General features: G+C 37.4%; 1 protein-coding gene across 1 annotated transcript; it reads right to left on the bottom strand.

Moving 5' to 3' along the window:
- Positions 1-8,867: 8,867 nt before the first annotated feature.
- On the bottom strand, positions 8,868-13,151 carry LOC116098073 (prolactin-inducible protein homolog). The gene is made up of 4 exons (XM_031380821.1): positions 12,956-13,151; positions 11,457-11,559; positions 9,417-9,528; positions 8,868-9,096 (listed from the first exon to the last, which is right to left on the bottom strand). Exons 1-4 carry the CDS (start codon positions 13,048-13,050, stop codon positions 8,972-8,974), a joined length of 435 nt encoding a protein of 144 aa, XP_031236681.1. The 5' UTR covers positions 13,051-13,151; the 3' UTR covers positions 8,868-8,971.

The raw sequence follows: 13,151 nt of genomic DNA, 5'->3' as shown, positions 1-13,151 counted from the left end.
GGGGTCTCTGGGAGGAGTGGGGGTACAAAAGGGAAGCAAGAATGTGATTTAATTCTATTTACTTAAAAAATGTTCTTAAATGTTAACAAATTCAGATATATTGAAATCATGTAACTTTTCTCATCATAATGCAATAAAAGTTAAAAAAAAAAGAAACAGAAAAAAAGGATATACCTTCTTCTCAGCATCTCATGATACCTTCTCCAAATTGACCATATAACTGGTCACAAAATAGGCTTCAACAGACACAAGAAGATTGAAATAATTCCTTGCATCCTTAATAGGATCACCATGGATTAAGTCTGCTACTCAATAGCAACATAAACAATATGTTGGGATTACAAGCTGGAACAACCATACTGGAAATCAGTCTGGCAGTTTCTCAGAAAATTGAACATAGTACTACCTGAGGACCCAGCTATACCACTCCTGGGGTATACCCAGAAGATGCTCCAACATGTAATAAGGACACATGCCCCACTATGTTCACAGCAACCTTATGTATAATAGCCAGAAGCTGGAAACAACCCAGGTGTCCCTCAACAGAGGAATGGATACAGAAAATGTGGTACATTTATACAATGGAGTACTACTCAGCTATTAAAAACAATGAATTTATGCAATTCTTAGGGAAATGCATGGATATGGAGAATACCATCCTGAGTGAAATAACCCAATCACAAAAGAACACACATGGTATGCACTCACTGATAAGTGGATATTAGCCCAGAAGCTCGGAATATCCAAGATACAAACCACAAGAAACTCAAGATGAAGGATGAACAAAGCATGGATACTTCAATTCTTCTTATAAGGAGGAACAAAATGCCCATGGAAGGAGTTGCAGAGACAAAGTGGAGCAGAGACTGAAGGAAGGATAATCTAGAGACTGCCCCACCTGGGAATCCTTTCCATATACAGTCACCAAACCCAGACACTATTGTGGATGCCGGCAGGTGCAGGCTGACAGGAGTTCTGATATAGCTGTCTCCTGAGAGGCTCTGCAAGTGCTTTACTAATACATAAGTGGAGGCTCACAGCTGTCCATTGGACTGAGCACCAGATGCCCAATGAAAGAGCTAAAGAAAGGATCCAAGTAGCTTATGGGGGTGGGGTGGGGTGGATTGCAGTCTTATAGGAGGAACATCAATATGAACTAACCAGTACCCCCAGCGCTCACAGGGACTAAACCACCCACGAAAGATTACACATGGTGTGACTCAGGACTCCATCTGCATATGTAGCAGAGGATGGCCTAGCTGGTCATCAATGGGAGGAGAGGCCCTTGGTCCTATGAAGGCTCTATGTCCCAGTATAGGGGAATGTCAGGGCCAGGAATTGGGAGAGGGTGGGTTGGTGAGTAGGGGGAAGAGGGAGGGAAAAGGGTTTTTTTTTCAGAGGAGAAACCAGGAAAGGGGAGATTTGAAATGTAAATAAAGAAGATATCTAATAATAATAAAAAAAGATAAAGAATTGACAAATGGTACAAAATTTCAAAGCTTCCGTAAGGCAAAGCACACCGTCAATAGGACAAAGCCACAACCAACAGTTTGGGAAAAGATCCTTAGTAATCCTACATCCAATAGAGGGCTAATTTCCAATAAATACAAAGAACTCAAGAAGTTAGACTCTAGAGAAACAAATCACCCTCTTAAAAATGTGGGACAGAGTTAAAGAGAGAATTCTCAACTAAAGAAACTCAAATGGCTGAGAAGTGCCTAAAGAAATGACCAACATTCTTAGTCATCAGAGAAATGCAAATCAAAGCCACCCTGAGATTCCACCTCACACCAGTCAGAATGGCTAAGATCAAAAGCTCTGGTGATAGCAGGTGCTGGGCAAGGATAAGGAGAAAGAGAAACACTCCTGGTGGAACTGTAAGCTGGTACAACCACTCTGGAAACCAGTCTGGTGGTTCTTCAGAAAATTGGTCCTTGTACTACTTGAGGATCTGTCTATACCACTCCTAAGCATACACCCAGAAGATGCTCCAACATGTAATAAAAAAACATGCTCCACTATGTTCATAGCAGCCTTATTTATAATAGCTAGAAGCTGGAAAGAACCCAGATGTCCTTAGGCAAAGGAATGGATACAGAAAACATGGTACATTTACAGTGAAGTACTATTCATCTATTAAAAATGATGACATCATGAAATTCACAGGCAAATGATGGCACTTCAAAATATCCTGAGTGAGCTAACCCAGTCACAAAGGAACACACATGGTATTCACTCAATAATAAGTGGATATTAGCCCAAGAGTTCAGAATACCCAAGATACAAATCCATATGAAGCTCAAGAAGGAACACCAATGTGTGGATACTTCCGTGCTTCTTAGAAGGGTGAACAAAATACTCACAAGAGTAAATATGGAGACAAAGCATGGAGCAGAGACTACAGGAAAGGCCATCCAGAGACTGCCCCATCTGGGTATCCATCTCATAACCAGTTGCCAAACCTGAACGCTATTGTGGGAAGTGATTGCTGAAGGTAGCCTGATATGACTGTCTCTTGAGAGGCTCTGCCAGAGTCTGACAAACACAGAGGCAGATGCTCACAGCCAAACATTGGACCTAGTGTAGGCTCCCCAGTGGAGGGGTTAGAGAAGGGAATGAAGGAGCTGAGGGGGTTTGTAGCCCCATGGGGGGAACCACAGTCTCAACCAGACAGACCCCCGGGAGCTCCCAACCACAGAGTACACATGGAGAGACCCATGGCTCCAGCCACATATGGGTCAGAGCATGGCCTTGTTGGACATCAGTGGGAGGTGTGGCCCTTTGGCCTAAGAGTGTTTGATGCCTGAGTGTACAGGAATGTCATGATAGGAAGGCAGGAGTGGGTGGTTGGGTGGAGGAGCACCCTCATAGAGGCAAGGGTAGGGAGGATGGGATAGGGGGTTTCTGAAGGGGAGACCTGAAAGTGGATAACATTTGTAATGTAAATAAAGAAAATATCCAATAAAAGAAAAAGAAGAAACAAAAAAAGAAGTGTACACATACTATTTAAAGAAATAATTACATAAATATTCTGGCTATGTCTTATACTTAATAGACATTGAACATATTTTTGTTGAAATAATGAAATTAGAGCCGATTCCTATTTCCAGAAAAAAATGTTCAGTGTGTATAAAGAAAACAGTATCTAAATGCTAATTTAGATACTTTTCAAGCTTGGACTATTTCTATTTGTACAATAAACTTGTTATTTTAAATCTAAGATCATACATTTCACTCAGGAATTACAAAGACTCACAAACTCATGCATGAGGTACAGGCACCAATACTTTCATCACAAAATGACAGAAAGAAAAAGCAGTGTAGCGAGCACTGTATCACAAACCCTAGGAACCTTATTTCAGGGAATTGTTTATAAACTCTCTTTGCTTGTTAGTTTTCGTGGTAGTCATTTCCCAACAGCAGAATAGGTAACTATCTTTTTCCTTAAAATCTTTTCTGGTTCAGCAGAATCCGTCATTCCTTTTGACTCTGATTTGAAAAATCTTCACCTCAGACTGGTTGAAAGCCAACAAATGCCCTAAACATAATACAACAACAATACTCTTTGGCCATCACAACACTAAAATAAATACATTCCACAACCAGCTGATGAGTTAAACATACCTAGACATAATACACACACACACACACACACACACACACACACACACGGTTTTAGTCTATTAGGCAGAAATCTGAATATCTGATAACTTCTAACAAAATTTTTTAACTTCAGTTGTTAACTGTGCCAAAGAAAACATGAGTTGTTTTCCTTCTTACACTCAGTGAAGGCCAAAGTTGAACTCAAAACACGTTACTGAGAGCATTCTCAGCACCTAGTGCCAAGCACTATATGTTAGTGATAGCTAACAGAAAATTGTCTTCCCTTCCCTTAGCAAGCTGGTAATGGCTTATTTAAAATGTTCAATCCCAGGCAGTATTCTGTGTTTTCCCACATGTTTTAGTTCAGGTAAGTAAGTGCTGAGAACAACTCAAACATCAAGTTCATTTGGATCAGTCAATGAATACTATTTGCATATGTAAGTTTGCCAATAATACTGGAATATGTATGTCTCTGGTAAGTGGGAACATTTTCTACCTGCTTATGGATGTCAGTTAACACTGAATGTCAGGATGTACCAGAGTGGGCAGGAAATACATGAATCCATGTTGGAGCTGGAAAAAAGGGAGTAGGGTGACTAGAGTACTGATAAACCAAATTGAAAAGAAAAGAGGGGAGAGAAGGAACTAGAAGGAAAGGAAGAGAATTCAAACAGCCACTGTACCTTACATACAGGAAAAGGAATCCGAGAATGTTAAAGCCAGCATGAGCTATGGATGAAGTTATATGTAGTTCATAACTTAATATTTCTACTTTCATTTCTGTAGCAAATGCATTCCTAGAAGTGATGGCAGAAGCTGTGTCAGAGAAGAGTAAATGTCATAACCCTGAGAATGCATTTTCAGTAACTGACTACATAAAGAGTGTTACACATGAGGTCTGTGCATAAACTGGGCAGTCTAAAATAGACTCAGGTCAACAAACTACCACAGGGAGGGGGATTTTTTCATGCACGTATCTCTGTAAAAAAAAAAGAATAAAATATTATTAAGTGAATTTTGTGGTAAAACATCTGTGTGATAACTAACCCTCTGCAGCTTCACAATGAACTATCTGTATACTTTTTTTTCCCCAAAATGGACTTCAGTATCTGCCCAGTCAAAGGCTTCTTTAACACTGTTTTTCAAGGCACAGTCACAGTAAAGTTTTGATAAGTGTTTGGATCCTAGTGAGTCAGGTCAAGACTAGGTCTTGTCACTTAATATATTAGAGAAAATGACTAGAGACAAAATGAGCATCTGTTTCCAGAATTATACCAAAACTTCAAAGTCAGAACTGAGGAAAGATTTCAAGTTCTTCTTCCATTACAATTCACCTACATCCAGGTTTCCCTCTCAACCAACTGATCTATCCCTTTCTTTTTTTCAACTACTGTCCTGAAAAAGACTCAGCCTATGATACACGTGGGTGTCCAGTGCATTTGTATATTGTATCTTTGACATTCTTGCAGCAAGGAATTTTTGGAGAATTGAAGGATTCCAAATGTGACTGAGGGCAGGGTTTTGCCTGCCTGCTTGTTACACAGTTGAAATATACATGGTAAACTGAAAGCATATCATGCCTTTGTTCCATTTTTTATTCCCTCTCACCCTTTATTCTTTTAGGCTCCTACTTTTCTTCCAGCCGATCATATGCAGCTGCAGGCGGCTGTAACAGAGATAGGAATGGATCAATTTACATTCTTCTACATACTAACTGGCAGTTGAGCCAGCAACACTTGTTAAAAATGCTGTCTTTTTTCCACTGGATGGTTTTGGCTCCTTTGTCAAAGATCAAGTGACCATAGGTATGTGGGTTCATTTCTGGGTCTTCAATTCTATTTCATTGATCCACCTGCCTGTCGCTGTACCAATACGATGCTGTTTTTTTATCACAATTGCTCTGTAGTAAAGCTTAAGGTCCAGGATGGTGATTCCACCAGAGGTTCTTTTATTGTTGAGAATAGTTTTCGCTATCCTAGGTTTTTTGTTATTCCAGATGAACTTGCAAATTTCTATTTCCAAGTCTGTGAAGAATTGAGTTGGAATGTTGATGAGGATTGCATTGAATCTGTAGATGGCTTTCGGCAAGATGGCCATTTTTACTATATTAATCCTGCCAATCCACAAGCATTGGAGATCTTTTCATCTTCTGGGATTTTCTTCAATGTCTTTCTTCAGAAACTTGAAGTTCTTGTCATACAGATCTACTTACTTAGAGTCACACCAAGGTAATGACTCTATTCTTATTTTATATTTGTGACTATTGTGAAAGGTGTTGTTTCCCTAATTTCTTTCTCAGCTTGTTTATCCTTTGTGTAGAGGAAAGCCACTGATTTGCTTGAGTTAATTTTATAGGCAGCTACTTTGCTGAAGTTGTTAATCAGGTTTAGGAATTTAATTCTTGAGTTAATGTCATTGTATTTAAAGTTATTATTAAGAGATGTCTGCTATTGTCAATGGTTGTTTTAGTTGTTCTAGTTGGTTAGACTACTTGATAGTTCTTTGGAACCTTCCATGCTATTATGAGGGCTCTTCCGGTATGCTGTGTAAGACATGATCAATTTTTTCCTGGATCTCCTTTGTTTATCTGCTCATCTTATGAAATGTATTCTTTCTTGTGTTGTCACTGATGAGGCTTTTTTTTCCACCTGTGTATAGCATTTCTTTAAGAATTTTCTATAACTTTAGTTTAATTGTCTTGTATTATCTATTTGTCTTGAAATATTTTTGTTTCTCTATTTTATCTTTACTTATTTACTTATGTATTTATTTATGTTTTCATTGGTATTACAGTCTCAGTTGAAAGTTATTTACCTTCAGTGTTGAAATTTAACACTTCAAGTTTTCCTGTCATTTACAGATGCTGGCAACTCTGATGTTAATCTGATGGTTCTACCCCTGTATAATACTTGACACTTTGCTCCTATTAAAAATGCTTTTGCTTATTTATTTTATGTTACTTTGAATATGATACACTTTCTTATCTTGAATACAATATGGACGCTAGTAAGAAATAACCTAGATTTGAGATCAGTTATGACATCTGTACAAGCCTAGTTTGTCTCTTGCAAGCTTCAGAAACCCAAAAATACTTGGTGGATAAATTGTAGCTTATACACTTCTTTTTTCTTTGCATCTAATCATTTCAATTAGTGAAGTTCGAAAGGAATAGAAGGAGATAAATGTACTAAAGCAAATATTAAAAAAAAGCATGCGTGATAGAGATATGAAAGATGATAGAAACATTATTTTAGGTAAACAAAAGAATAAAATATTTTAATACTTGATATAGGTTTAAATACATGTGCATAATTACAGTAAAATTTAAAACTAATAACAATTAAATTAAAGTTTAAGATTGGGGTAAAAATAAAAATAAAAATATTAAAAAGACCAGTAAGCTAATATGGAAGGTATTATGCCCACAGTCTGTATTCCTTTCTAATTGGGATGTACAGTTTTGATTTTATCCTTTTTTAAAAAAAAAAGATTTATTTTGTTTATTTTATGTGTATGAGTACAGTGTAGCTGTACAGATGGCCGTGAGCCATCATGTGTGTGGCTGCTGGGAGTTGAATTCCGACCCGCTTGCTCCAGCCTGCTCGCTCAGGTGTAATTCACTGTAGCTGTCTTCAGATGCACCAGAAGAGGGCGTCAGATCTCATTTACGGGTGGTTGTGAGCCACCATGTGGTTACTGGGATCCGAACTCAGGACTTTCGGAAGAGCAGTCAGTGTTCTTCCCCACTGAGCCATCTCGCCAGCCCTTGATTTTATCCTTTTAAAACAATCTTTAATTTTCTCTTTTCTTTGTGCTGGAAATTGAATTCCAGGTCTCCAATACCTAGCCAAACACTTTATCAAAGAACTATATGCTATCTCATTTTTTTTTGTTATGTACATATCACTCCCCAAAAGTGTTGAGAGGGGTACTAGTGTAAGATATTAAAAGAAGTTAGGTCAGTATTTCCAAAGATTCCTGTTACTGAAGACCATTTTCTACTGAAATTTTCCTTTTTCTTTAATTATAGCTCCCCTGTGGAACAGAGTCGTGACTACGTGCTGGGCCTTGGTTGACTGAGTCTGTTAAGTAGTGTGGACATCCATATTTATCTTTGCCTATGCTTAGGCTACTTGAGAAAGTTCTATTACCAACTTCTGGGAATCCTATATTTCATTATCTGGTGCTAAGCGAGTTAGGTATGTGAAGATATGGGTAGGGAGAAGTGGAGGAAGCTGGGTGTGAATGTGAGAGTTGGTGGGTGAAGATACAGGTAGGCTTGTGTATCTTTCTGCTTCAGATGTTATTACCACAACTTTGCTTCTATTTGTCTCCACTCTTAGTATACAATTAATATATGAAGCTCTTACTATGCCAGTGTATCCAGATCCCTGTGTATTTCTTTTGACCATGATGTCATTCTCTTTGAGGCAATAGGTAACATATGCTTTGTGTGGAATATGTGACATATAATTTGGAAGAACAACTGTTAAGTAGCACTATATCATTGCTGGAAAGAATATATTGGCCCAGGGAACAGAGAGTAGAAATGTTATTTCTTATCATCCCTTTCAGTTGTGAACATATTGGAAGGTTAGGTATGTATGCAAAGTATTTAATAAAGTAATGTCAGACCATTGTTGAAAAGGTTTTGCAAATTTATATACTCCCACTGGCATTACATCATGTTTCCATTTCCAGCATCCCTTTATTTCATACACACAAACACAAACACACATACACACACACACACACACACACACACACACGCACAGAGAGAGAGAGAGAGAAAGAGAGAGAGCAAAACTCTACTCTTCAAATTTTTCTTACTGAAAAACACAATACACAAAATGACCTGGGGTTCAAATGCACCAGAAGCTCTGAGCCTATTTCTGGCCAGTAGTTGGAAAGAAGAAAGGTATATATCAGATAGTTCCAAAGAACAGAAGGATGTAGTTGAACGATAAAGATGGACGAACTTGAGATATTTCCTCAACTCCAGTTTGACTTTTTGGTATTACTCGGCAAACAGCTGCTCATCTTATCTTTGGTCATTTTCTCTTCTACATTAAGTGGTAAGAACCAGTTTATACCTCACTTCCTAGTATTTGCATATTTACTATATCACTTTTGTTGAATGTGTCCTGGAAAAACAGTGTTAAACCTTTGCTATCTGAGCAGATAGTACATTAATTTGTGGAAGAAAGACAGAGTTCATTATGAAGTTGTAGAAGTTTGTTTATCAAACAGAATTTGACCACAGTTCATTTCACCCTATTTCATTTGATGACAAATATACATACATGAAAAGAACACTCTTCTCCACAGGTGGTCTGGGAACATGGATCTAAGGGAGATATCTTCCAGTTCATGATACAAAGATTTCTTGTGAAGCAGTCCCTACATAAGAAGTTACTGGAAATATGTTTTCATCATCAGGACATATGCCCTTAGGTGGAACAACTTCTGCCTTCCCTTGAAAGACAGTATTGTCTACAGGAAAGAAAGCCAAAGTGTTAAATCATGAACTCTACATAGCTTCATTCACACCTGCTTCTGGACTTAGCAAAGTCTGATTCCACTTCCTTTATGCAAAGTAAAAATTGCTGCTTGAACTCCCCTTTTTCAGTGTCAGTGTCCCCTGCACCCTCCCCTCATTTTCTTCAATTTGGTTTCTCATCAGTATTCAGTCACTCCCCACCCCAGTTCTTCCTGCAAGGACCTGGTTTCTTTTATTTTCTTCCCACTCAGATCCATCCTGACATTCATTGTTATCCAACATTAATAAGCAGGTAGGAAATGTTACCACTTACCAGAGACTTGAATATCCCAGAAATAGTTGTTTACACTGCAAAGGCAGGAAGTGAAAATGGCATGAGAAGAAATGTACTTGATGTTTGGATTGGTCACAGTACTGACTTTCACCTGAGTGAAGAAAGAGAAGAAGGTCTAATGTCAATATAGAGATGACAGCCTGGGTTTGACCACTCAGCAAAATATGAAATTCACAGAGCACTACGGGTAGGGAGGCCTAAGTATTTCCTCCTAGCTATCTGTATACAGTAGATGCTTAGCAGGTTTTGGTAACTTCTGAGTTAAATTCAGATTTAGCTCCCATTCAGTGTAAGAAGAAAAATAACTGATTTTTTTGGGAGAGGGGGAGGGGAGGAATAGTTAAGGACTGAAATCTAAAACAGTTTTTGTTTGTTTGTTGGTTTGTTTAAAACTTGTCATATAGTACCTGTCTCCATCCATTGGAATGAAACTACATAGATGGTCATGTTTAACTCATCAGTTGATTGTGTATAATAGATTACAAAGAACATTTAGTAATGTGATGGCCAAAGAGTATATATTGCTGTTGTATTCTGTTTAAGGCATTAGTTGGTCTAGCCTGAGGCTGAAGATTTCCAAATCAGAGTCAAAACAGAATGATATAAACTTCTCAAGAACCAAGAAGGGTTTAAAAGACAGGAAACACCAGGTTTTCTACTCTGATGTGCTGAAATGAATATGACAAAGACTAACAAGCAAATAGATTTTATAACCCAAACTCTCTGACTTTGGTTTTCTAGCTTGGTGCTTTTGTACTTGTTACACTATGTCTTATTTTTGTTATTGTGAGATGAAAGGATTGATACCTGTATCCCTTGCAAGAGGTTGTGAATATTTTTAATTTTTTGAATGAAAGGTATCATTTTAGACATAAAATAACAGGTTTCTTATACAAATAGGAATAGACCCAGGTTGAAAATTCTTGGCTGACTACTCTTGATATATTTTTTTCTTCAGCCAATGGTATAAAATTTTCAATTAATCGTCAGATATACGCAATGACTGCTTCTAAATGGCTTAAGCAATGTATCTGATAAAAATGCAATAGAAAGGACTTCTGGGTATCTACCCAAGACCAGATCAAAAATAATTTCTTCTAATTTTTAAATGGGTAAGTATTGGGGACTCCTATATTTCTATTATAGCTTTTGGCATAACTAAAATTTCCTCTTCTCTTTTTTTGTGGGTTTTGAATTCAGTTTGAAAAAAAAGGTGTGCTTACTTTTTTTTTTTCTTGTGGGTCAGTGGGTGTGTATGTTTAGTGTCCACACAGACTACAAGATGGTGTCAGATGTCCTGGAACTGAACTGATATATGGCTCTGAGCCACCAAGGGTACCCGAAAAGAATAAATGCTATTAACTCCTGAAGTATATCTCCAACCCTCAAACCTTCTTTTGGTATCTCTTTTCTAAGAGACAAAGGATAATGTTGAAGAGATTGGTAAAGAAGTTGAGGAAGAAGTAAGGAATTTGGAACAACTGAAGAAGAAAATAGATCAAAGGAAGGTGAGGACAATGGGTATCTGTGCTTATTGGGGACAATAAAGCCCTCACATTGAAGGACAGTTCACAATCACCTCACTCCTATATTTCTTACAGGTGTCTGTATCTTCTTGACTCTCCATCATTACTACATGAGCTAGAGACAGCAGGTGAGTGGAGGTAGGACCATGAGTCCAATAGTGTTTCCTGGTCACCACCACTCAGCCATGTTTATCTTTGTTTCATTGCCATTTTCCTTGATTTTTAGTCTTCCTATTTTTTCCTCTAAATTTTCATCTTGTTTCCTTGTGAAGACCCTCAGCCCACAATTAAAAGTTGTCACCAGTCATCTTCATGATACTATAATATTATCTTTAGGATAGAATTTGTAACACATACATTTCTAATATAATATCTCTAAGTTTCAAATCTACATACACAGAAAAAAATAAAAATGGCAATTTTGGAAAAATATTAAATCATTGAAAGTTTCTATTGTAATTTTATTCATGTTATCTCTCAATCATTCACTTACCGCCATACATTGGCCCACATTATTTTTAACCTGGAGTGTTGCTGTAAATTCATTTTTCTTTTTCATTGGAGAAACTATCATATCTAGTGAAAGTGGATTGTTCCTGTATGAGTAGAAAAGGTAAAAACATCAAATCAGATTGAAGTCAAAGACTTAAGAGTTCTTATATGGAAAGGCAGACAGAGCTCCAAGTATCAAGTGTCAGGGAGATGCTTTCTCCCAAAGTATTCCATATTTCTTGCCAACACAAATCCAATATGATGAGGCAAATATAAGTTAAAATATCTACTCTGATCAGATCTGCTCCCAGTTCTGACCACCAGGTGACTGTGTGAACCTTGGGAAACAAAGCTACTTTTATTTATTTATTTATTTTTCTGTCTCCAGTCATCCTTGGTGCACTCACCTTTCTGTTTTCCTTCTACAATTTTCTAAAAATCTCCCAGAGTTCTCCTTCTTCCAAAAGTAGAACTTAGAAAGAAGGATATTATATGCTCAAGATCTGCTAAATTTGTCATATAAATGAACCTTTCCTCACAGTAAAAACTCATGCACCGTGGTATTTTTCATTTACTTCACTGCTCTTTAGGCCTGACATAGGGCACATAAGACATTATAGTTGACAAAAATTAGATTCCTAACTCAAATCATCTCTACATTATTCCCTCTGTGGTCCAGCCCTCTGCCTCTCTACTAAAACTTCCTTGGCACATAATGTTTCGCCACCCAAACCTCCATGGTTTCATTACCATCTGGTAGATTCTTCTTTCTGATGTAATTAAGTACACTGCTAGTAGACTCTAGCTTCTCCATATAAGTCAATGCTTTCTTCTTTTCAAATGTTATAGAAAATTTTACATACCATTTTTTCTTTGTAAGAACTGGAATCTGATTATTTCTTTCCCTATTTAGTCATAGATATATAGAATAATTTTATCACACAACTAATCTTATGTAAAGAAGCAGGTTTGTTTAAATAAATCAGTTCCAGGTGTAATTAGTAGAGCTCTGTGTAGTAGACTTGATGAAGACATAGGCCTTTATTGTATAATTTAGATAATTATTCTATGGGTGATTTATTAGTTTTGTTTTTTTGTTGTGACAAAATATTTGACTCTGTTACCAGTTGAGTTGTGAACATACAATCCTATTCTTCTATACACCAAATTTAGAATTAAAGATAAGTCTGAACCATAGCTTAACCCCAAAATATAAGCTAAGCTCATCTCTCTTCTCATACTTGCCATATTGATGAGAAAGAGTATAGTATAACCAAAGATGATAGAATAATCTAGGCAGAAAAGTCAGTTTAAACATAATCTTTCAATTGTTACCTAAACATTTAGTCACAGACTATAGGCTTAAAAACCTACATATTGTTTCACACTTAGAATTTGAAAACTAAAGCTTAGAACCATAAGTTTCAGGAATCCAATATGTATCACTACCAAATGGGGAGATATTTCTAGGAAGGTGATGCAGAAAAGAGAAGTCCTTACCAATTGTTCTGACCATAGGCAATCTCCAAAAATAAGCACAAAATCAAGAGATGCAGAACACCTCCGGGCTGATAGAATATTTGAAGAGAGGCCATGCTGTAAGTAAGAGTTGACACTCACGAGCCAAGGCCATCTGAAACCCAGGTCACTCCTTTTATTGGCAGCAGGAACCCAATGAAGCAGCTGCCAGGTCTAC

Source organism: Mastomys coucha, unplaced genomic scaffold, assembly GCF_008632895.1.
Source record: "Mastomys coucha isolate ucsf_1 unplaced genomic scaffold, UCSF_Mcou_1 pScaffold20, whole genome shotgun sequence".
Classification (NCBI taxonomy): Eukaryota; Metazoa; Chordata; class Mammalia; order Rodentia; family Muridae; genus Mastomys; species Mastomys coucha.
This window is presented reverse-complemented; position numbering and strand designations above follow the sequence as displayed.

What these genes read in the sequence shown, in the direction of transcription:
- LOC116098073 (XM_031380821.1), bottom strand. Translation starts at nt 13,050, where the DNA reads ATGGCCTCTCTTCAAATATTCTATCAGCCCGGAGGTGTTCTGCATCTC. An exon ending in GCCTATGGTCAGAACAATTG is followed by an intron (nt 11,560 to 12,955) that starts GTAAGGACTTCT and finishes CTACTCATACAG; the next exon opens with GAACAATCCACTTTCACTAG. An exon ending in CTGGGATATTCAAGTCTCTG is followed by an intron (nt 9,097 to 9,416) that starts GTAAGTGGTAAC and finishes TCTTTCCTGTAG; the next exon opens with ACAATACTGTCTTTCAAGGG.